The sequence below is a fragment of the Gracilinanus agilis genome, chromosome 6 (genome assembly GCF_016433145.1).
Source record: "Gracilinanus agilis isolate LMUSP501 chromosome 6, AgileGrace, whole genome shotgun sequence".
Lineage (NCBI taxonomy): Eukaryota > Metazoa > Chordata > Mammalia > Didelphimorphia > Didelphidae > Gracilinanus > Gracilinanus agilis.
The window spans coordinates 90,719,099-90,745,092 of record NC_058135.1 but is presented as its reverse complement, the minus strand read 5'-3'; the positions used below and the strand labels follow the sequence as shown (position 1 = coordinate 90,745,092).

At 32.9% G+C, this 25,994-nt stretch overlaps 1 protein-coding gene across 1 annotated transcript in view; it reads right to left on the bottom strand.

The window, feature by feature from the left end:
- Positions 1-2,906: 2,906 nt before the first annotated feature.
- The window catches only part of GLRA3 (glycine receptor alpha 3), a 173,978-nt gene continuing 150,890 nt past the window's right edge, over positions 2,907-25,994 (bottom strand). The window contains exons 8-10 of the mRNA XM_044681669.1: positions 14,839-14,985; positions 12,687-12,731; positions 2,907-3,185 (exon numbers count right to left, since the gene is read on the bottom strand). Of these exons, the coding sequence (XP_044537604.1) occupies positions 2,907-3,185; positions 12,687-12,731; positions 14,839-14,985 (471 nt within the window). The remainder of the gene's footprint in view (positions 3,186-12,686; positions 12,732-14,838; positions 14,986-25,994) is intronic.

The window sequence follows — 25,994 nt, the reverse complement described above, 5'->3', positions numbered from 1 at the left end:
GTATAAGCACATAAATAAACACAAATATAGGTTGTATATGTAGGATTAAAGCCATATGGATATTTGAGTGTCTGGTTAGCTTCTTACTTCCTTGAAATGTCATCTGGAGAGTTTATTTCTATCAATATTTTGATTCACGACAGCCATAGGCTTCAGGTAGATAGATTTATTTTGATCTGAAATACTCATTGATTTCTGAAAGCCTCATTTAGTCAGATCATCCCTTTTAGGCTAAAATGTGATTACTTTTGGTTATTTAAAAAAGATCTGATGAAAGTTAATGAGAAATTAATAAATTCAAATAACATATAGGTGTGATTTTGTCATTTGACATGTATAATCAGTAACATGAATATTGGAGTAATTTCTCATTACTTTTAGAGGAAAATGTTTATAACATAATATAAAAATAGGTAGGAACAAGATTCATAAGTTATCCTGCATGAATTTGTTTAAGGATAATTGTTTTACTGGATGGAGCCTTTAATGCTTTATCCTCCAATATAGAAACAGCTGATATCTGGGGTAGATTTTAGTAGCTGAAATGAAACATGATTTATGAATATCCATATTCTATACATTTAACACATGCTTGCTTGCTTGGGCATAAGACACCATATATTTTCTTAATAACTTGTGAGAAATATTGAAGTATAATAGGCTAAAGGATAGAAGAATTGCATACAAAGCGTTTTTCAGGAACATTTCAGAATTTCAGTCATTCTTTTAACTCTCATCTAAACCTTAAAGATACACACACACACACACACACACACACACACACACGTTCTCAAGGCTCTTGTTTTCAGTAAAATACATTTTATGAGGTTTGGTTCACATGAACGGGGCTGTTAGTAACGCAGCATATGTTTGCCTCAAACATTCTTTGCTTTTGGATACACACTTCTCGAAAATAAGGAAAGTTTATAGTAACAAGCTGTTTTAGCTGCAGTGTTTGTCTATGATGTCAAGATAACAAGCAACTTGTGTTCCATCTATATCTCAAGAGAAATTTGAGCAGTGAAAGTGACCAGCCTTTAAAAAAAGGGATTATTAAAAGGTGATACAGAATTAGAACACAGTGCAATTAATTGCTCAAAGGACCCAGTAGCAATAACTGTTATGACCCCCCCTTAAATTAAGAAACAGTTTTAGCTTTAAGTGGCAGTTCTAGCTTTCCGTTTGGCAGTGTACAAAGATCAGAATAGCAGACTGCCAGAGTTTGAGTTCATGAAAGGGCTTTTGCTAGATTTTCTACCTTGGACTCAACTCTTCCAATGCAGAAATGATGCTTTGGAAATAATTTGGCTTCTGCTATCCCACTGGGTACATGTGTACAACAATTTTGATGCAATTGTATTACTTTTATAAACAAAATCATTACTCAAGGATAATTTAATAGAGAAGGCAGTCAAATCAAACCAAAATCCCAAATTCATTTATTATGTCAATATGGGATTTGGGTGGTTGTATTTGGGAGTTTCCATGTGCCACAAATGGCACAAATTGATAATTTCTCTTATTCTGTCATGGTGAAACTTCTGGTTTAGGTTCAAACCAACTGAAGGAGCAGTCAAATACAAGGTTCCATTTCAATTTTCTGATATTTTGAAGACTCCCAAGGAGTATTTTGTGCATTGGAAGAATTGTGCTCAATATTTAAGACATTCCTCAACTTTATAAAAGTAAAACTCAACAGTTATTTGGCTTTGAGAAAAAGAGACTCATTCTTGCATCACATTTATATAACAAATTGTATTTGTCCTTTTAAATATGATTTGGTTTTTTAATTTATACAAATCTCATAGGAAAATGTGTTCCAACATTAATCTCTAATTCCACTGTAATTTCCCCAAATTAGTTTCTAACCTCAATTTTTAAATACTTTCTTTTATCTTTTCAGCCCCCATGCTATATTAAAACATGAATGTTTCACTGAACAATTCATCTTTAGTCACAATAAAAATTATTAACCATAATTACATGAATAAAATCAAATAACTATCAAAGTCTAAAAAAACTCCCTTAATTTTATCAAACATTGTTTGGGAATAATTAAAAATACACAGGCATAACAATTCTTTAAAAACAAGGTGTTTCTGTTGAACCAACTCTAATTCAAAGAGAATAATAAAGGCTAAGAAGGGGATTTTGTTGATGACTGGCCTCCTGGGCCATTCATGCTAGTTAACTAGAGAGATGACCTGGTCATGAAAAATGTCATAATACTAAATTATTTTCTAAAAATTTGAATATTTCCTGGATTAGAAAAATTTGTTCATTTCCATCAAAGCTATTAGCTGAGTTGACACAACATTGAAATCCCAGTATGTCTGATATATTCTATTGAATTAAGCAGTGATTTAAGTGGCAGGTAGACACAATCTAAGAAAATAGATTTCAGGGACAAACTATTGATTTTTCACTACTTTCTATGTTTTTTTCTTTACAAAAGGAATTCTAAGTAATCTTTGTTTATATAGGACTCAGCAGTGATGTTTCAAACAAATTTTAATAGGAAATAACACTGAATTTTTAAAAATCATAGGAACTCCAAAAAGTGGTATACATTACTACCACTATGTAATAATATGTACCATAAAACACATTGGCAGTAAAGCTGTAGTATATATTATGATATGATTTACTATGAAAAATTGGTCACTTTTATTTAGTATGAAATAGAAAGTTTCATAGTATATGCTCGTCTTTATTTGTCTGATTATGACTCTGCATAGCAAGTCAAAATAGAATCTCTTTATCCTATGTATCTTTAAAACACCTGTCATCAGCTGTACACACATACCTGTGCAGGTAAAATATGCACGTACACGCAAATGCACGACATATATAACAGAGAGATTTCAGGCTAAATGAAACAACTAAATTTGGATGCCTCTATGGGCTTAATCTTGCTGCTGATGAATATCCTCATGCCTAAGAATTTTGTAGATAACCCAATAAAAAATGTTGAAAATCAAAAAGGCTAATGGGAAGCAGGCCCGGGAAATGGTATCAATCTTTTTGGCTCTGTCGATAAATACTTTCCTCATTTCATCGGAGTTTTTTGGTGTGATCTGGACAGGATTGTTTGGCCCCTTTGGGGTCACTCCATCTTTTGCTTGCAGACACGGTCCCATTCCATAGGCTGTAAAACTGAACCGACTTTCCCTTACCTCATCGTCCTGTCACAAGAAAAACAAAAAGAATCTATATGTAATAGAATAATTTTCAGAAAGCAATGATCTATGGTATTATAGTATCTTTGAATTGTGATTTGGACATATCTACAGATATCTGTAGATATGTCCATCTGTATATGTATATATAATTAGATATATATGTATAGATGTGTTTATATGCAGATAGAGGAAGAGGAACTGGACCTGTAATTTCATTGGTAGATGGAACAATACAGGTTGTCACTTTCACTGAAATTTATAATCATAGAGAATTTTTTAGAGCAGAAAGATGTGAAATGACTTGATTAGGGTCACACAGCTAGTGTCAGAAATAAAGTTTGAACCCAGGTCATTCTTCTCTACCTATTCACTATGCCATACTCCTTCTCCTATAAACACATAATTTAATATATGCACATGAATGTGTTTTATGTTTGTGTGTGTGAAAATAAACTTCATAAAATAAAAGGCAGCATTACATATTGGATGGAGTGCAGGGCTTAGAGTCAGGAAAAAATGGATTTAGATCTTTATTTAGTGCCTCTGTTGTTTATTAGCTTTGTGACACTGGGGGAAAAAATTACTGAACTTGTATATATTCCAGACTAAGTCCCTGGGACTTAGTTACTAAACTGTGTAATAATTACGATCAGTGTCAGGGGAGGTTATTATTGCTATTCCACTAATTCACAAACAGAAAAAATTATAGATCCTTTACTCATTCATATATATTTCATGAAAAATGAGAATAATTGAGTTTCTCTGGTAAAACCCAGGTTTTATTTCCTGCTGTTTATTAGGTTCTTATACTGCTTTTTAAAATAATCTGTCAGTGTCAAACATTATGATACTATATCAAGTTATTTTTAAAGTATTTTAGAAGGGACTTGGATAATAGTTAAAGCCTCTGGTGGTTTCTTAATGGATGTAAGATCATTTATTTATTTACCTCCTTGACTTGTATGTTGATACATACATTATTAAATAATAAAAGAATCATGTCTCATGACACCTTATTTGTATGTTGGATGAAAAATTTCACTTTTTGTTTAGATGAACCTAATTTTTATGTTTTCTTTTTTTTTCTTTTTTTTCTTTTTTTTTCTTTTTTTTTTTTGCTTAAAGTTTTAATGGTTTTGTTGGCCAAAGCAATGTTTTTTGGGAAACTTTATTTTAGTCTTCCTATGTTCCAGTTTTTAAATTTACTCTGAACTCTGACTCTATGTGTTCCTAACTCCTGTTTTTTGGAAAATGAAGATGACAATATGTATTTTACCATAGACAAAAATAGATACTTAATTAATGTCTTTGAAAAAATACTTTGAAATCTAAAATTATGGTTGAGTCAAGCTAATCTTTCCCAAATACTTTCCCAGCATGCTAGGTTTTTTTTTAACTTTTTAATTTTAGGAGATATTTATTCCTATATTTAATTGAAATTTGATATTTCTTAATTTTTTAAACACTTCTAGTAACTTAGAATTCCTGCCCATTCCCTTGAAATAAAGCAGCTTGTTGAATATATGCTGAATTTGAAAAAATGCTAACCTTAAAATGAAAATGGAGAAATCATTAAAAATGAATAATCACTAAATTTGGCAAAAGAAATATTTTATGAGGCTCTCATTTCTCTGAAAATCATTATTCAAGAGCAATGAATATTAGTTTTTTAAAAATGGTATATACTAATTAGCCTAAAATATGAAGCTAAATTCATGGAGGTGTTTTATTGGAGTTCTTTAGTATATGTAACACTTCATCAAGAGTGCTTTCTTGTTGCTTACAGTTAAAAATCATAGAAGATGTCATGTGTGGCCTGGAATGTTTTTATTCCTCTCCACTTAAAAATGGGAAAATAAAAGACATCAGTTTTTTTGAATAGAATTATAGGCAAAGGTGAAACAAGCACAAAAATAAAAGATAAATGAGTAAAAAAATTTAACCTTTGCATGAAATGATATTTGAAATTCCATTGAGAATGAGATTGAGGCTAAAATAGTTTGATCAAATTTCATTTGTTTTTGTAATCTTGTAACATAGGCTAATTTGAAAAGAAAAAGTACACTATATCTATTTTGGGAAAGAGCTAGATAAGTAACTGCATATGTTGAATAATATCTGATATAATACTGATTAGTTAATTAACAAGGCAGTATTATTTTACTTTTTCTGATGCAATCAGAAATAAGTCTCTCTTATACTAGATAATAAACATCGTGTGCATATTCACTCACATGATCATATTTGCCATTCCATCAGAAATACTATATTCTTTCTGCTTTGAAATCCTAATAAGTGTATCTTGTTAAGTAAATAATTCCCTGAGAATGTACTGCTAACGTTGAAGTGCCATCATCTAAAATAAAGCACATATAATTTTATAAATAATGTCTTTTTTCCTTTAAACTCCAGAGAAGATTGTAATAGACACCACCAAATTTGAACAACACTATGCATATCAGTTGTTATCTACAGTTTGATCTAATGGTGTCTTTCATTATCTTTTTTCATGTTGAACCAAAGGCAAAATGACTCATCTTCATTTTCAGCCTTGTTTTCTATGACCACTCTATTCAAATTGTTCTCATCTTATGACATCACCATATTGCATGCATTTACTCATGCTTCACCTACAATGCTCTTTACCTTTTCTCTTGGATTATTTGAATCCTAATCTTCCTTGTCCTTCAAGATCTGTTCTCTAGGACACTTTCCCAGAGACATCTACCTATAATGATTTTTCCTTCCTCTGAACTGATAGGATTCATTTAGGCTATTCATTTGAAAGATAGTCAGATGAGGACTCATATTATTGTAATAAACTATTATTTTTAAAAAATATGTTAACTTCTTCCATGTTTATTCCTTCATCAAGTAGATTAAAAGGCTGTTTAAAGACAGAGATCATGCTTTGACAATTCTTTGTAGCTTATATATTGTTTCTTAAAGAGAACATTTCTCCTAATGACTTTTTAATTTAAATGTACAGATGTATATTCTATATGATCCTTTTCAGGAACATATGTTGGGTGAATCAAAGAAATAGTTAAAAATATCTAAATAAAATTTTGTAACTAATGGAAGCCTAATACCTTTTGTCCTCTAAATGGGAACATTGTCCTAAAGACTTATCTCTGTGTTGTCTTCAGTTTCATGTTTAATGTTAAAGGAAATACATATATGTAAATGGGATAAATATATATATGTATATATATATGAGACAAGTTAAATGATCAGTTTTGATATTTTAAAATATGTCCTTTGCATCATTTTTCTCAAAGAATTTTATATAAAATCAAGCAAATTTAAAGTGTGTTATGATTATGGTAAAAACTCAAAAGATGCTAATCAATTGATTAAATCTTCTATATTATACAAGTAATACAATTTTATTATCAAGATTTTAAATATAGATTTTTCTCACTTTATATGACAACCATATTATGATAAATGCTAGTGTAATTCTACTTAGAATCTTAGATTCTTTCCTTCTGCCCCTGCAATATGTCAGAGAAACAGTCATGGGGAAAAGATATCAATTAATATATCTACATTGAAGCTGACTACATGTTTCTACACATCTTCGTCAAATGGGTAACCAGTTGTGTTATGTTAGAGAAATTATTTGTTCTTTCTGAGTCTCTAGATAAACGTTCATAGATCTAGATCTAGTTCAAAGACCATCTTAGTCCAATCTCCTCATTTGCCAGAGGAAAAGAAAGTGATGTCTTGGGAGCTAACATTTTTATCATATGCAAAATGTGAGAGATGGGTTTGGATGGTCTTCCCAGTCTCTTTGAGCTCCAAAATCTGTGAAGAGAATATGGAAATAAGTTGTGGTATGGGGTAAAAGGAACCTAAGTGTTAAATTTCTCAGGGTCAAGATGGTAAGAACTGATTCTATCCCTCTCTTTTTATGTTAGAATAGAAGCATTCCAAAAGAAATGAGATGATGGTGGCTGCCAACTTAAACCCTCTGATGATATTTATTATGACACTCTAAAACTACAGTATTCCGAATGTCCCCAAAGCCTTAGTGCTTTTTAAAGATTATTTAATCATTATTTAATTGCTTATTATATATTTAACAAGCAGAAAACTACACTGTGTTCCTATATAGTGCACTAAGTATTTTCTTATCTGTAGCAAATTGTTATCAAAACTTCAAAAGTTAAGAAAAATTAATCATGTTGGATAACATTTAAAAAAAGCAATTTTAAGAACCACCCCCCCAAAATTGACTATACCCAGAACTTGATATCAACAATTCAAAATATGAGCTTTCTAGCTCTTACTGAGCCCCAAATATTTAAAAAGTAGCAATCAATGCTAGAAAATTAGAAACGTAAAATTGCTGACTAATCTAGCATGGCATGGTAGATATAGGGCAAACAAAATCAGAAAGACTTAGGTTCAAATTCTACCCCTTGACTCCTTCTGATAGTCCTTTAGTATCCTTCCTAAGCAACTCTTAAAATATAAATTAGGGAGAAGTTGCAAAATATGCACTAGTGAAGGGATTTTCCATGAAAAACAGTTTCTCATAGTAATTAAATTATAGTTCCTGACCCTCTCCAAACTTTTCTCACCCCATTCCCAAACAATATGTTTAGCTTTATATTTTCTTTATGTTTTATCATCACAACTATATTTCAGTTAATGTTTGCCCCAAACCTTTAAGGATCAAAGAAGAAGCAAAAATAATAATGGCTGGCACACAGAACTTTCAGGCTTGCTAAACCTCAAAATAATCCTATGAAATAGGCAGGCATTGCTACAACAAATTTAGAGATGAGAAAACAATTTCCAGTGTATACAGTTAACAAGAGTTTAAGGTAGAATTTGAACCCATGCCTTTATGTATGTAAAAGTCAAATATTTCTTGCACTATCACAGACTATATATCTGAAAATGAAAACTCTATGTTAAAATTGTTCTTATCTAGAAAGGGAAGAAGAGGCATGGATGATGATGACCCATGAGACTGTTAATTATATCCCTGAGACATTGCAGAAAGTCATATATGCTCCAAAAGCCACCTTAGAAATGGAATTAATGGTCCATTGTTAACTGTTTAAATTACCATCTAAAGTATTATCCTTGGAAGTGTTTCTTCTTCATCTCAGTTTACTCATTTCTAAAATGATTTGTCTTGTCCACTATTGCTCTAATATGCTACAGTTCAGAGTAACCTTCTGGCTGTTAAGTGGGGAAATAGCCAAGGAGAAGAAAGTGAAGGATCAGAACATAAAATTCATATTTTATTTGAGAATTAGCATTCTAAATGTACCATCTTGCAATTAGAAAAGAGAATCCCCAGGAAATTTGCTGAGAACTAAGCACAATCCTAAAAAATTTTAGTAATTCAGTATTTTAAAGATATGTAAATACTGAGATGGAAAATCCATTGTAGTGATTTTCTGAGGGTAGGATGATTCAACTATTGAATCAGTCAGTCTAATAGGGCTTAGAGAAACTATATATAGCTTAAAATCAGGATACTTATCACATTTTGTGAAAATACCACAAGAATTTCTGAGAAAATATAATCCATTCATGTAATTTCTTTTGTTTCATAACAGCAAATAACGTAGCATTTTATATGTCATATAGTTGTATGTTTAGTGTTTTTCAATTATGAAATCTTTTGAGAATGTCTTATACCTTTGTGGAACATCAATCAACATTGCATGTGTAAGGACTGAAGGACATAATGTTGGTTAATGGGAAAAGTAAGTGTAGACAGATGGACATTTCCTTTTTATTATTTGCAATTTTCTATACACATACCTCAAGGATAATTAGTCCATTACGGCTATTTATCACAAAAACTTAGAGATAATTTCTCCTGATATTTAAAATAAATTAATAGTGACTCAAAAAATCAAATAAATTTTATTACCTCTGTAGGTCTACCTGCTAGCCCATAGCTTATTCTAATAATGTAGAATAATAGATGTACTAGGAGATTATGATTTCCCTTACTAAATCATTGCATTGTTAGGTAGCAATGCTATAGGAATTACATTAAGATACAGATAAATTGAAGCATGGGCATTTTGTCCATATTTCTCACATGGTTTTTCTCTTGTTATTCAGAAATATTTTGGCATTATTTGATAACCACATAGGAAAAATAATAAAATCATCAATAAACACAGCAGTTTCCATCCAACACAATTGATAAATGCACATACATATGTACAAACTCACAGACCATTCAGGGATGAATATCTACCACAAGGAATGTAATCAGCACACAGCACTCCCCAGCAGTGTGGGGTGGGGAAATCTGGACCAAGGGCAAAATTTTATTGTTATATAAAAATGGAAGATCTCATTTAGTGAGGGAGAATGATAGTAAATAGAACATTCAGAAAAAAGACCTGGACCAATAATTTCTTTGGGAATAATGTTCTCATATATCTTTTGTAAATTGCATTAAGGCGTTCCCTTATGCTCAAAGATAATTATAGCTCTGTACTATTTTATTCATTCTAACTATCCAACATAAAAAGCAGAATAATTATTCAATTCTAAATGGAAGAGGGACATGTAACTTTTAGTTAAATATTATTTTTAAATGAACATCTGATAACTAAAACACACTTTGTTACACAATTTGGAAAGGAAAAGATTGAATTTAGTCCCCCAAATGGTTATAGTTTGTGAACAACTTACTAGTAGCAATTATTCTTGCTCTCTCTCTCTCTCTCTCTCTCTCTCTCTCTCTCTCTCTCTGTCTCTCTCTGTCTCTCTCTCTCCTTCTCTCTCTCTCTCTCTCTTTCTCTCTCTCTCTCTCTCTTTCTCTTTTAGGATTTTTAATAAAGCTAGTGAACTTGGGATTTAATTGGGGACAAGGAGATCACTTTAAAATAGGTTTCCCCCCTGTGTGTGTGGGTTTCTTTGACTTTTTGAGGATTTCTATGACTTTTTCCTCTACCTTCAGTTTTAGTATCAATTCTAAGACAGAAGAGTAGCAAGGGCTAGGCAATTGGAGTTAAATGTCTTGCCCAGGTTCACACAGCTAGGAAGTATCTGAGGCCAGATTTGAACCAGGACCTCTTGACTCCAGGCTTGAAGCTCTATCCACTGCACTACCTAGCTGTACTTTTCTATAACTTTCTTTGGGTCACAGAATATGAATCAGAGATGGGCCTTAAAACCAGAACTTCTTGTCTTATTGGCCAGTTCTATATTCATTGTTCCATTCTTCCCCTCTCAGCTGTGTTATTTAGTTATTAAGTGTTTAATATTTAATGTCAGAAGATCAAATCCCAAGTACTCTGTTTTATTGAATTAAACCTTTTTTTGGTTTAATGTATAGACATGTATAGACATACACGGTGAACATCGGGGGTGGTGGTGGTGGTGGGGTTTCTAACAGTTTCCAAATATTAATAAATAGACCTTTGACTTTAAAGAACATATTTCAGTTGTTAAGTCTGGGTCCCACCCTCAGCATATCTAGATAACATCCTTCCCATTTCTCATCTGACTCTTATTTGTTACCCCTTAGTGTGCTTATCAGTATTATCTCTCTGTTTTCTTATTATTACTTGGTTTGCCCCTTGAGGAAAAAAGTTAGGAAAAAATGTCAATTATTAAAAAGTCTAGTAAGATCAGAGGCTTAAGAGATGTAAAAGGCCTTAGAAGTCAATGAGTATAACTTCTGCCTCATTTTATAGATGAGGAAACTTGAGTCTTACAATGGTTGAGTGACTTGTCCACAGCTAGCAAAGTTCAAGGAGGGATATTAATTTAAGTCATCCTGACTCCAAGGCCAGTTCTCTATCCTGGATGATAGTCACATTTCCATTAAGTTAAAATAATCAATAGTTTATTAAAATTAGAATATTAAAGAATGGCTTCATGTGTGCTCCACTACCCAGTAGCAAATGTAATCAGATTGTTCCTTACATGAGTTGACCTCATTGGTAAGAAATTAATTTTCACTAGATATATATATATATATATATATATATATATATATACTGAATGCTCTTGAAGTATATAAATCACAAACAATTTGCCTACTTTTAAAAAACCTTTACCTTCTATCTTGGAATCAATACTGGCTATTGGTTCCAAGTCAGGAGAATGGTAAGAACTTGGCAATGGGGGTTAAGTGACTTGCCCAGGGTCATACAGCTAGGAAGTGTATGAGGCCAAATTTGAACCCAGGGCCTCCTGTCTCTGGGGCTGGCTCTCAATCCACTGAGCCACCTAGCTGCCCCCTTTGCTTATTTTTTTTCTACTGGAATATTGCTTGTGTCTTTCGGTAAAGCAACGTTTAGTTGAATTTTTATTTTTTCCCCACGGATAATAAAAACATTAATGATATGACCTAGATGAGAAATAAGAATAGATATTTCCCAAAGGCAAGTTCTTGCCATGCTATAGACATAATTTCCATGCAAATCCCATGCAATTAAATGACAAATTATGAATCTAACAACTCTTGCATAGCAATGTCGTATTGTAAATTTGGTGCTAACTAGAAACCATTTCAAACATCAAACATAAACAAGGCTGAGAAAAGTCACCCATATGGGAAACAGCATGCAGTTTTAATGGCACAGGGAAAATAGTATGGAATTACATGCTACAAAATAACTTAAATGGTCTATAAATCATTTCAAATTTCTTCCATCAAACAGCATTGGAAGCAAAGTTAGCTCAGATGAAATAAGCATGTTTAGTATACTTGAATGTTGACATACCATTTTCCATTAGCACAGATAGCACATAGAACATGTCCACCTTTCCTCCATTTTCATTAAATCACTTTTATATGGCAGAGAACTCTCCCCAAGCTAAACACCATATGTAGCACAGTCTGCCAAGACATACTGATTGACTTATGCTTTTTCCTCCCTAAGCATTTGTCCTCGTTTCATATGTGGAATATAGCAGAATTGCAAACAGAAACTTTCATTTCTCATATGTATCTCAATCAAAAATCAACAAGAGGAATTGGGTACACACACTTATGGAATCTGAAAAGACTTTTTTGTCTTCCATATAGCATTTGGGGTGAAAAATCGTATTGCTTAGAGCAACTTCCTTTTTTGTAAAAAAAATAGGAAAGAGAAAGAAAATGGATTGATTTTTACTCATTTTGATACTAGTTTGTGTAAAATGTGTCAATGTTTTCATTTTGAGGATCCTTATGAAAAGAGGAGCTATTTTTCTTTGAATATATATTTACAAGAAAACTTGAGCTAACAAAGAGCTCAGAAAAAATAGGGGGATAGTTAAAGTGTCTCCCCCCAATAAAGGAAGACTGAAATGGGACACATTTTTTTTTTTCTCTTTGTAAGGAAAAGAAAATAAAGGAAGGAAAGGTCCAAGAAATAGCTAGGATTGCTGATGGTTTGTTATTACTTTAAAAGAAAAATGGGCTTTGTTTCCCCACCAGACACTGCCTGCATGCAGAAATATGCTGTTTGCCTTTAACTGATGACCACAATCTTCTAGCTGAAGTTAAGAAAGTGAATTTACCGTGTCTGAGAAACGGTAAAACTTCTCCAATGCAAAAGCTTCTGTCTGTGGGAAGGCAAAGTGGACCAAGAGGGATTGAGAAATCAGAGTCAAGTAATGTATAATTCAGTAAAGTTGCACATTTGGTTTGAATTACATATAGCATCTTAACATAGGATATCAACAAATAGATTCTTCATATAACCAGTACTTTACCCCTCAGTACTGAGCTTAGAAAATTCCCGGCTTCTTCCCTTGATGTAAATTCTTAGTGTGTGCTGCTTTCAAGTCACCAAGTTTCATTTTTTACTTGTTACATAAAAATAATATACATATATGTATGCTAATTATGTATTTCCCCCTTACATTGGAAATCATAGTTTGCTCTCAATTTTTACATTTGTATGTGAAAGAGAAAAAATAGCTCACAATAAGATAAATATCAGTCTATTAATTCCATTTAAATTACTAGTCACTAACAGAACCAAAATTGACTTTTAGTCTACTATTTTATCCATTCAGTCATGCTGCTTCTATGATATATGACAGGTATGGAATATGTTTGTCCTTTTCTACCTCCCTTTGCTGCATGTATTGACTTCAGAATGTCACTCCACTTGAAACATCTAGTATATAATTCTATTCCCTCTAATGTTTAGCAATAAAGGAGATATGAATACTAATTAAAAAGGAAGGAGAGAAGACAAGTAAACTTAGAACAAGAAAGAGAGTAAGAACTCTTCCTCCTATCACCCTCCTAATAAAACAAAGGTGGGATGGAGAAAAAGGACATCTTTGTACCTAAAATGAACAATAAAAAACAACTATAATAGTTTGCCAACTGAGGAAACAGGAAAAGAACCTGAACTCTTGGAATAAAACTTTTTTTTTTAATGTCATAACCACTACTTGAAAAGGGAGAATTAGAAAATAATGTTAAGTGAAAGACAGTAGAGAGGAGGACGTGGATGAGAAGATAACAGTGATGAAAGAGAAAGAAAGGGAAGATGTAGAAAAGTATTAAGGGTGAGAATGATGATGAAGAAGAAAGAATGAAGCTTTTCTTAGTTTAAGATCTATCCATCTACTATATTTCTCAGTATACCATTTAATATGGTCATATTTCAACAAAATATTATATAAATACCTCATACTTTAAACTTTAGCCAGATGCTTCCAGTACTCTTACAATAGGATAATGAATTAGGTATTTCTAGAAGTGGCACCGGCTCTTTTGGGACCATAATGCATAGTTGGCTAAATAATCATTTTGGTATACATGAAACAATAAGAAAGAACTTGACTCATTTTGTGAAAAACCAAGAAGAACTAACCTCATCTGTCATATTATAGTGGGATGAGCTTAAAGTCTCTGATTCTTTTATGTCTTAGGAGATGAACATTATTTAAATGAAACTTATTTCTGAATTTTTAATTAACTTGACTTAAACATTTTTGATATTCCAGCTTCTAGTCATTCTTTTCTGCCAGAATCCAACATAGTGTATAAAATTATATGCTTAAATAGATGGTTACTGTATTTTAAAAAAAGGTAACCAGATCTGGAAAATTTGATGAAGTTAAGCCTTTGATGTATTATTTGTAATTATATTTTGAAATGTTCAGAAAGAAAAATACATAACAAAAAGAGCATAAATATTTTGATATGCCACTCTTTTCATTTAGTTAATTCCAGTGACCTTTCCATATATATATACATATATATATCATATGAAGAAAAGACTAATCAGCCACTTTTGTCTTACTATTTTAATAAATAAAATTATTTGGTTCAAGAAAATTGAGGGAAAAGCTCAAAATAAAATTGAACTTCACCAGGGCAGACGGATTTAAGTCAATTTTAACTCTAATTTCTTCTCTTATAATGCCTGTATGAATTAAATATATAAAGCAATGTATTTTCTTAATTTGAATAAGAGATTTTATTTGTATCACTAAATGCCTTGGAGAATAATCTGGAAAATTTCAAATATAGTTTATTCAAACATAGCATCCTGTGAATATTTAGATTTCCTTATAGTTATTTAGAACACTCTGCTAAGTTACAAATTAAACAACACCAAAGTCCTTAGCATGTTAGTCTGCCAGACAGGGTATTTCCTTCCCTGGGGTGGCAAAATCACAGTCTTTCCAGATAATGTTCACATCCTACCTTGTTCTTCTTTCTTTTCCGACGGAATCGCAATAGTTCCTTGTGTTGTCTTGATACAAAGTTGACAGCTGCATACTCTAGGAGTGCTGAGAACACAAAGAGGAGACATACTGCCATCCAGATGTCAATAGCCTTAACATAGGAGACCTGGGAACAGAGAAAAGGCCAACTGAGCAAGAGATTGGGCATGTTATTTTGTCACCTCCAAGAAAAATTAAAAATGGGCAGGGGTGCATTTGACTGCTGGGTTCCCTCACCTGGGTTCCTATAAAATAAGAGTAAACTTTTAAAAAACTTAGTTCCTTTCAAAACAAGTGCTATTTCTGGTATTTTATTATATAAAGCTCTTCAAATACTAGATGATTGTACTTCTCTTTTGTTTACATTGCACTCAGAATTTGATTCCAAATTAGCCACCTACATGAAGGAGAAAAAATGCAATGAAATGTAATTTTGCTTTAAGGAAATTTAGTACATGAGAAATATGACTAAAGTTGAAATCTGTGTATGATATGGGTGCTACAATTCCCCCATTTTCTCTAGCCAGATTTTTCCAGTGCTTAATCTCTTCTGGGGGAATAATTGAAATTCTTTGATACAATATTAACACTTATAGGTCAAAAAGCACAATGAAATTGAAATGGTAACTTAATAGTTGCCATATGACAGTAAAGCCTGGAATCCAATCAAATTCAACAAATAATTATAATGTAAGGCACTATCCAACGTGGCAAGGAGATTGAAAAACAGATGATAGTCTCTGCCTTCAGGCATCTGCTGGCACTGGGGCTAGAGTCTGGAAGACATGAGTTCAACTTTAGCTTCAGATAATTATTGGCTCTATAACCCTGAGAAATTCCCTTAACTTCTGTACCTCAATTAACTCAAATGTAAATTGGGTATAATAATTGTGCTTTCCATAGTGCTTGGCACTGGGAGGAACTTAATTAATTCCTATTTTCTCCTTCCCTCCTTTCCTTCATGGAACTCACAGTCTAGTAAGATAAGACTACCAGTAATACACAATAATAGGCAACTCACTTTACTGCTCTTGTCTAGTTTTCTCTTACATAAAATACTGGAGTTAGACTAGATCAGAACTTCTTAATCTTTTCTGTGTCATGGACTCCTCAGAAAAGCATTTTTAGAGAAATGAATCAAGCAAAAAGGAAAACAATTGTGTGAAAATCAAGATGTAATTTTTAGCCATCCAAGTTCATGGAGTTCCTTCAATCCTTCCATTAGGCCCCAAGTTAAGAACTCTTGTTCTAGATGATCTCTAATGCCTCATTCAGTTGATACATTTTATATTCTGATACACAATAAGTAATTAAGAGAGATATCATATTGCTTTACATCTTTGTATATTACTATGGTAACTGCTACACCCCCAACAAGGTCCAAATAAATTTTAGTCCTAGCTCTTATTGAATAAGAAGTAGAAAAACATCCTCATCTTCTCAAACCTCCTTACTATTATTTATACTTTGGTTCCTTAAGTACTCAACTAGACATAGATGAGATAACAGTCTACTCTGCATATGATCTCAGCTCTACTCTATTACTTTTACCTCCCTCCCCATCCCCAAACTCCTTCCTTCCTTCCTTCCTTCCTTTCTTCCTTCCTTTCTTCCTTCCTTCCTTCCTTCCTTCCTTCCTTCCTTCCTTCCTTCCTTCCTTCCTTCTTTCCACAATAGATAGTACTGGAAAGAATCACAGGTATAACCCTATGTAATGGGATATATTAATTTCATTTTAGAGAACCTTTTAAAGGACTTATTAGGTTGAATGCACTATATATATAAAGACAGAAATAATATTGCCCCTACCTACATAGGGAGATTGGGAAGATTCAACACCTACACTGATAAATCAATAAAATGTAATTCAAGGAAGGAGAGATCACTAGCAACTAGGGCATCAGCAAAGGTTGCAAGGACCCACTGTCAACAAATTATCTTATATTTTTTTCACGTATCAAGCATTTTTTCCTATTCACCATCGGCTAAAGGAAAAAGTAGAAACAAAACCCTTAGAAGAAATATGGAGAAAAGCAAAATAGATTCTCATATTGGCTATGCCAGAAATGTGTGTCTCATTCCTATATCTTTAGTCTATCACTGCTCTGTTAGGAGATCAGCAGCACTGTTCATCATACATCCTCTGGAATGACATATAATGTCAATGTTACATTAAAAATCATTTTCCTAGTACTATTCCTTTTTTGCTAAATCAATCTCCATGCATCTTCCCAGGTTTTTCAGAAATTATCTCTTCCATTATTTATTATTGCACAATAGTATTCCATTATATCCTTATACTATTATTTATTTAGCCATTCCCCAAATGCTTATATTTATTTTGTATTATACTTATATTTGCCATATTGTCTGTCATGGAAAAAACATAAATTCGTGGAGGCCAGTCACTATATTATTTTAATATTTTTATTACTCAACCCCAGGAGAGTTTCTGGTACATAGCAGATGTCTAATAAATATTTGTTTGTATGATTGGTACATGATTTGAACTTTGAAAGAAGCGAAGGATGCTAAGAAGCAGAGATGAGAAAAGGATATATTACAAGTATGAGTAGCTGGCAATACAAAGGCAAGGAAGTAAGGGATAGAATATCAGACTAAGAGAACAAATATGTTCAATTGTTTGCAATGATGTGTGTTTGTGTGTAGAAAGAGGAATGATATGAAATGTCTGGAAAAGTGGGGGAGAGTGAGATTTTACAGTGTTATAAATGTCATATATGGTATTTGTGTGTTATCCTAAAGGCTTTTGAGAAGGATAGTGACAATGATCTGTTAACCTAAGTTGATTATTTTGCTAGTTTAATGGAAGATAGATAGAAAAGGATCAGACACTTGGAAGCCAAATTAGTTTCCTTTTTTAGTTGTCCAAAGGAGAAGTGGTGAAGGCCTAAGCTGAGACAGTATCTATATAAGTGGTGAGGAGGGAAGGAGTACAAATGATGGTGTAGAAGTAGTCTGAAGCAAGGAGGCATGGAAGCTTTGTGACTGGAGGGATGTTCAAGAAAAATAGAAAAATTCTCAAATGAGACAGACATGAAAAGAAATCATGAGTTTGGCCTTAGATAGTCTAGTTTCAGATGGTAATAGAACATTTAGGGAAATATTTTCAGAAGGCAGTTGATGCAGAGCTGGAATTTTTGAGAGATTACGGTATATGTGGAAGACATCTATATTGAGATAATAATTGAATCCATGGAACCAGATGAAATCATCAAGATAAAGTAGAGAAAGAAAATTAAAAGACCTAGGACAGAGTATTGGGACACAACTATGTTTAGAAGGTAGGAGATGAAAGATACACTTAAATTAGTGTATAAACAGTCAATGGAGTCACAAGGCCAAAAAAAGATGAGGATGTAACAGGGATTGGTCTGAGAGATATTGGTTTTCAAGAATAAAGAAAAGGGTATGATGGAGAGGTTAAATTGTAGTTCAGTTATTTAAGTCATTGAAGAATGAGGAAAGGTTGTTTGATGACCAGTAGATTACAGTAATAAATCTAGGAAAATACTATTTTCTAGTAATAGTATTAACACATTATACCAAAACACACTTGCTATACTGTACCATGACAGCACAATTGTCTGTTCTCAATTATCTGCTCTCCAAATAAATACCATTCTTTTCAAATGATATCATTTCACCTAACATCTTTTACTGAAAGTCATTAATAATATTAGACAGGTTATATTGTAGTAGAGATTTAAATAACTTAATTCAGGCTTTGAGTAAACATCAATACCCCTTTGAGAAAATGCCTCCAAAAGTGTTTATGTGAATGTTAATATCGTTGAGTGTTTACCTAATGTCATTGTCTGTTCTAAGTGGAAATATTGCTTAATACTGTAGATCTACCCAGTGGTATCTGACTCATTACAAAGTAATTCAAAATTGTCAATGGCCCATGAGTGAGAGAAGAAACTTTTGTCTCAAACCAGAAGTCGAAAGTTGTATTTCAAGTCATTTGGGAGTACCCATTTGCATTGGAATGACCCACTCCTGAAGAAGAAGCAATCTTCTTGGATTTGCTTGGAACTGCACTTAATGGAATCAATGAGGAATGAAAGACATCACTTGCCCTAAGTTAGATTTTCCTACTTATCCTGTGGAGATACTATATCAATATATATTGTTTTGTTTTCTAAGTTCCCCTTGGATCACATATTATCGAGAAACCTAGAGTGGGATCAGCCTTTTAAGTTATGTAGTTCAATTCTTTTATTCTAGGGACAACTAAGTAGCAGGGTGGGTAGAGAGCTGAACTTGGAATCGGGGAGGTCTGAATTCAAATTCTAATTCAAATACTTACTGGCTGTGGATTCCTGAGCAAGTCACTTATCTTCTGTCTATTTCATTTGTCTCATATAATAATAGTACCTGCCTCCCAGGGTTATTGTGAAGGTAAAACAAGATAATATTTATAAAGGCCTGAGCACAGTTCTTGGTATGTGGCAGGTACTTGATAAATATTTATTGACATGTTAACTTTTATAAAGAATAAATTTAGGGTTACTTGCCCCAAAACACAAAAAATTTAAATGGGAGAATCAGGATAAGAAGCTGGGTTCTCTGACTCCAAATCCAGCAACTTTTTACAATACCATGCTGTTCCTTGCCACAGACATAGATCAGCTCCACCTGTTTGTAGATGGTTTCATGAGTTTCTTCTGTCAAAACAATTCAATACCTGTAACCAACCCTCTGGTGATGTCTTTCCACATTTGGTTAGAATGATCTTGAGATGATCTTGAGATGATAGATATACATTTTTGTCCCCAGCAATATAACTTGGGGAGACCCAAGGGCCTCCTCTACAACATGAGAAAGAATTAGAGAAGGGAGTTCCTGAAAGCTCAGAACAGGGAGATAGAGCAAATCAACATTTGTTCGGCTCCTATGGAGGATGAGACATTGTATAAAAATCTGTGGAGGATACAGAAGAATACAAGGCATTTTTTTCCAAAACAAAATTGTTGATTACAAACAAATATAAAGCTTAATCACTTCTACATAAATTCTCAAAAGTAGATGTATTGTATAATGACTTTCCTCCTTATTGTAGATATGTTGTCCTTTGTGAATTTAATTCTAGCCAAGAGTGGTGACTAATTGATTTTGGGAAAGCAAAAATACTGTAGGCAAGAACACAGGATACAGTGGGAATCTTAATCCTCAAAATCCTATTATTCTATGTTAGAGCACTTCTTAAGTGGAATATATTAGATTGGATCATGGGATTGTAAGATTCAGAACCATAAAGGACCTTAGGGAGTGAATTACTTCTCCTTCCTCCAAACCCCGTTTTAGAAATGAAAAAAAATTATGCCTCCAAAGAGAATATGAGTTAGTCATGTTCATAGAGATAGGAAGTGACCAAGTAGGAATGGAAATTCCTATCTTTGGCTCCAAATCCAGTATGATTTCAACTATAACACATATGTCAAAATGTACATGTACCTATGCTTAAAAGTTTTTCTATAGAGAAATACCATTTTGTAATAATGCTATCAATACATTACAGCAAAACTCCTGTGCTATACTATAGGATGGCAAAATTGTCTGTGTCCAATTATCTGTGATACAAAATAAATACCAGAAAAGAATGGGGTGTGTATGTGTGTTGTATGTATATGTATATAAGAATATATGTATTTGTATACATACACATGAAAAAGACAGAGATAGAGATAGATAGATAGAGAGAGAGAGAGAGACAGAGAGACAGAGAGAGAGAGAGACAGAGAGAGAGAGAGAGAGAGAGAGAATCTATGCTTTGGCTATTTGAAGGAACATTGAATTTCAATTGAATGGGGCAATAAAATCAAATTCACATCTAAATAGAAGTCTATATTCTCTGATATCTCTATAGATTAATCTAATCCAATTGAATAAACATTTATTAAGCACCTACAATGTGCTAGGCACTAAATACTGGGGATACAATCACTAAAAAGAAAGATTCTCTGCCCTCAATGAGCTTATGATCTTAAGGTGAAGACAAAACATAAATGGGTGGAGATAAGGAATAGGATATTAGGGTGCTCAGTATTAAGGCATCTTGTTTTAGGGTGTTGAAACCATGCAGGGAAGCAAATGCAAAGTGGGGTGATCTAAGAGTCCAGCTTACTGGGCATCATTTACTCTTTGCTTAAAGATCTCCAACAGAACTCAGGTGGGGACTATTTCTCACTTAGTTCATTGTACTTTTGGATAGTTCTAATTGTTAAGAAATTTCTCCTTAAGTGCAGCTAAAAACTAGGGGTAATTGTTACCCATTACTACTAGTTTTGCCTTGAGGTAAGTTGGACAAGCTTGATGCCTTTATTTAGGTTTGTTTTTCTGTGAAGAATGTGTTGCAGCTGTATTGCTTCAGAACTAGCAGTTGTTTTTATATGGATTTTGGTAGATTCAAAAATATTTTATATATTCTATAGTTAATTGGCTGTAATTTCTTTTTCTATCTCTGTTGCCTTTTGCTGGTAATATAAAGAAAGATCTATGATTATTGTGGCATAATTTCTACTCTTAGACAATTTCCTGAGTATCACAGAGATTGAATAACTTACTTTCGGTTACTGATAGTATATGTATGAGAGGGGAGATCCACTCCCTATCCATGGTATCTTGATGCCTTTCTGAGTTGTAGAAGAACTCAATTCCTGGCTTGGTTCATGATGGAGTTATGCAATTTTGCTTTCAAATTAGCCTTCCTCTTAAATTTTTCCCACTCTATTACACTATTTGAAAAATAATCTTTATTGCAGAATTAAATCCAATATGCTTCTCTAATGCATGGCTCAGAGAAGGACTTTTGCATTTTGTAACATTTCTAGAGAGGTGCTTGCCATCTCTCTTATTTGTTTCCTGTTATATTAAAGACATGATGATGGCTGGAAATGAGGAAGATCAAAGCAAAGATAAATAATAAAGATTTTTTTTAAAGTTGGTGTTAAGGCATAAAGATTTTATTGGAGTAGTCATTGAGAAAGAGCACTATGAGAACACTAGACAATAAAGCATGAGCTTTAGAGAACATTGAGATTCATTATTCCTGGTAGCTGTGGCAGATGTCTTCATTCTAGGTTTATAAGTGATAGTTTGAGATTGCAGATGCTATCTCCATAATAATTCTGAATTAAATCTTTATAAACTAGAAGAATCTGAGTTTTTTCATTTTTTTTCAAAATCTGTTTTTTCTCTTTCCTTCCTCCTCCCCAATCAGAAAAGGAAAAAAAACAAAATTCATGCAACAAAGTAAAGCAAAATGAATTCCTACAGTATCCATGTCTAAAAATTCATGCCTTATTCTGAATACCTGGTTCAACATTTCTTTCTCAGGAGGTGGGAAACATAGCTCTTCATATTCGGGAATCATGGTCAGTCTTCATATTTAGAAGAGATCTCAAGTCTCTCAAAAGCTGTTCATCTTTACAATGCTGTTACAGCATAAATTGTTCTGGCTCTACTCAGTTTGCTCTTCAGTAGCTCCTGCAAGGTTTTTCCAAGTTTCTCTGAACTCACCCCTTTGATAGTTCCTTGAGATTCAATAGTAATCTACTACATTCAAATTCCACAATTTGCTCATCCAATCCCTAACCAAAGGATATTCCCTTCATTTATAGTTCTTTCCTGTACAACAACAGCTGCCAGAAATACTTTTGTACACTTTGATCATTTTCATTTTTCTTTGAACAATTTGGCTTATAGGTTTTTATCCAAATGGATGTTTCAGATGACCTACTTACATCTTCAATGTAGAAAAGAGTAAGAACAGCAGCAACAATAAATCCCAAATTCTGGTTAATCCAATAATGCATTTTAAATGTGAAAATGGAATTCCAAATACTTAACACACTCTGTTTCATGGCAGAAAGGAAATTGATGGATATGGTATTTTGTGAAGGCTCTTTTGAATAAAGTAAAACCTTGAGTAATCTTTTGTAAAAAGTTATAGGTAAAGTAGAATATTTCTCTGTTCATTTTTCTTGTCAAATACTGTGTCCTTTTCCTAAGAGCAGGAGGATACCAGGCTGCTAAATCAATTGTTTCTCATTATTGTCTTTCTAATCTATTCCTCTGATAGACTTCTCTATTTTTTTAAAGTAGTAATAAATCATTTTGATGATTTTTTGTGTTCCTTAGTGTTGGAACTCCTGGCTTCTGAACTCCTTTCAATATTTTAAATGATAACTCAGCTATGAATAGACCACAGATAGTCACTTACTTAGGGACACACTGCTAGAAGCTATCAGAGATGGTATTTGAGCATAGGTCTTCCTGATTCTGAGCCAACTACTCTATTTAATTTGCCAATCTAGCTGTGAATACTGGGGATAGGGGTCCTGGAGCCAGACCATTGAGATTCTCAAGAAATGATTATTAAATTTCAATTGTGAGCATTTATACCTTGGAAATCAATCAACACTGAAAATTCAGGGCTTGATTTGTTTTGTTGATTATATAGACTTCAAGTGCTAAAAAAAGTTAATGAAGATTAAACTTAAACATGTGTCATATGTATATTTTCTCCTTTAGAGCCAGGTGTTAAATATTTCCTAGCATATATATGAATTTTCTATGTCAAACAAGGTTATTTTTTATGAAAATGATTTTATTTGTAAGGTACATTACATATTACTTATTATATAAGCAATTATATAATTAATATACAAGCAATGTAGTTTAATTGAAGCAGCATTGCTTTACAGCAGTGATTCCTGAAGTGGGCACTACCACCCCCTGGTGGGTGCTGCAGAGATCCAGAGGAGTGGTGATGGCCACAGGTGCATTTATTTTTCCTATTAATTGCTATTAAAATTAAAAAAAAATAATTTCCAGGGGACTAAGTAATATTTTTTCTGGAAAGGGAACGGTAGGCCAAAAAGTTTGGGAACCACTGTACTAGAAGGAAGAATTAAATGACTTTTTTTTTACTCTTCTGCGAAGTAATTAACTATGTGACTAACCTTGGACAAATCACTTAATAACTGAATCTCTCAGTTTTCTCATCTTTGAAATGAAATGGATGAATTACATAATCTCCAAGGTCCCTTCTAGGTTTACATTTTATGACTCTGGGATGACATAATTCATAGCTTAAATATTTGAAGATGTTATATTATACTTTAGGTGATTTCTGTTTTTCTACATTTAACTTTCACCTTGATGAAATTAAAAAGTAAATTCTGAATGTGTCAGCTTTTTGTTTTCTTCTTAGACCTAATCTATAAATCTCAGGGACATCTCTTAGTACTCTATCAATGTTAACAGCACTTCAAAGCATATTAAGTGTGAGGCTGGATACACACACAATTATAATTGATTCTCTGTCTCTGCCTCTGTCTGTCTGTCTCCCTATACGTTTCTCTATTGTCCCCCATTTTCCTGTCACTTCTCCATGCACATTCCCCTCTCCCTCCTGCACTTTCATCACTATTGTATCCTAAGCTCATTTTGTAATTATAGTCTCTCATTCTTCTCTTTTTCTCTTGCTTCAAAAACCTGTATTTACAGACTGTTATGGTATAAGATGAAAGATGCATTAACAACAGATTGCAAATTGCTTTACCAAATTGAATTTGAACCAGCAACAATGACTGTCTGTCAAAGGCAATTTTTGATAGGAATATGGCTGTACATAGATGCTAATCAAATAGTCAATTGATTCAGGGGTGTGTTGGGAAAAGAAACAATTAAATTGACTATAGAGGCTTTCTTCCAACTCTAAATCTTTGATCTTATGATTATGTACTATGTATCTTGGCATAAAACCTAGAGGTAAGGCTGAATCTTTCACTTTTCATTTTTTTTTGTTGTATTCATTTATGTCCAGGCATGATTTCATCAGAGTAGAGATCTCTCAATGAAAGACTCCTTTTATCAATATGGAACTTTATGTACTCTGAAAATTAAAATATTAAAAAGCTGACTAGGAGCAGAGAAAGGCTGTGTCATATGTAGGACTCTTAACTCTTTAACTAACCTCTAACTAATACCATTGTACATTTTAGTTGATTATCTTCATATAATATAGATAGAGTCTTCTCATAGCCTCATATAATTTTGATTCAATTTAAAGTTGAAAATTATCTTACAATTAAAACTCTATAATGATGAGTACAACTGACCAGCAATGTTGCTGGACCACTCTGGTCACTGAAGTAGATAAAGAGGACTAGGCCCTGGTAATCAGCTCGAATCTTCCATACTACCATTCATAGCCATTGCCAGCCATCATATTATGCTAGAATAAATATATATAACTTAAATCAAATTATCTGATCTTAGGCAGGGAAATGAGGGGAAAAGGATGGAGAGAATTTGGAACTCAAAATAAAAAAAACCCTAATATTAAAAATATCTTTACATATTATTGGGAAAATATAATATTAAAAAGAAAAAATGTTATGCTAAGCAAAGTAATCAGAGCATAAGCCAAAGTAGAAACAGATACCCAAGAAAGAATAACACAAATTTAGCTTATTAATCCTTTCTGCTTCTTTTTTTCGGCAACCAGGAAGCACAATGTATAGACTGCCAGTCAGGATGACCAATCTCCCTGAGTTCAAATCCAGCATCAGAAATTTACAAGCTGTGTTCCATGGCAAGTCATTCACCTTAATTATCCTTAGTTTTCATCTGTAAAATGAACTAGAGAAATAAATGGCAAACAACTCTAGTATCTATTTTTATGAAAACCCGAATGGTTAACAAAATGTCAGAATCATCTTTTCTAACCCATTAATGGGCCATCTTTCTATTTCACTCTTCTCACTCCAGGCTGAAGTTCCCTAACAAAATTTCTCTTTAGGATGCATGCACAATAAACTTGCCTCAATTTTGATATTAAAAATTATCTTCCATTCTGCTATCAAAATGATATTCCTAAAGTCAAAGTCTGACCATGTCCCCTTCTTATTCAATAAATTTTAGTGACTCCTTATTGCTTCCCTTATCAAGTAAAAAATCCACTGCTTTATGAAGCCCGTCTCATCCTTGATTTCTTCATCTATAAAGTATGAATAATTATAACACTTTCATCTCCTAGGGTTGTTGTAAGGGCTAATATGTCAATAAAGCATTTTATAAAATTCGTAGGTGCCCTATGAAATA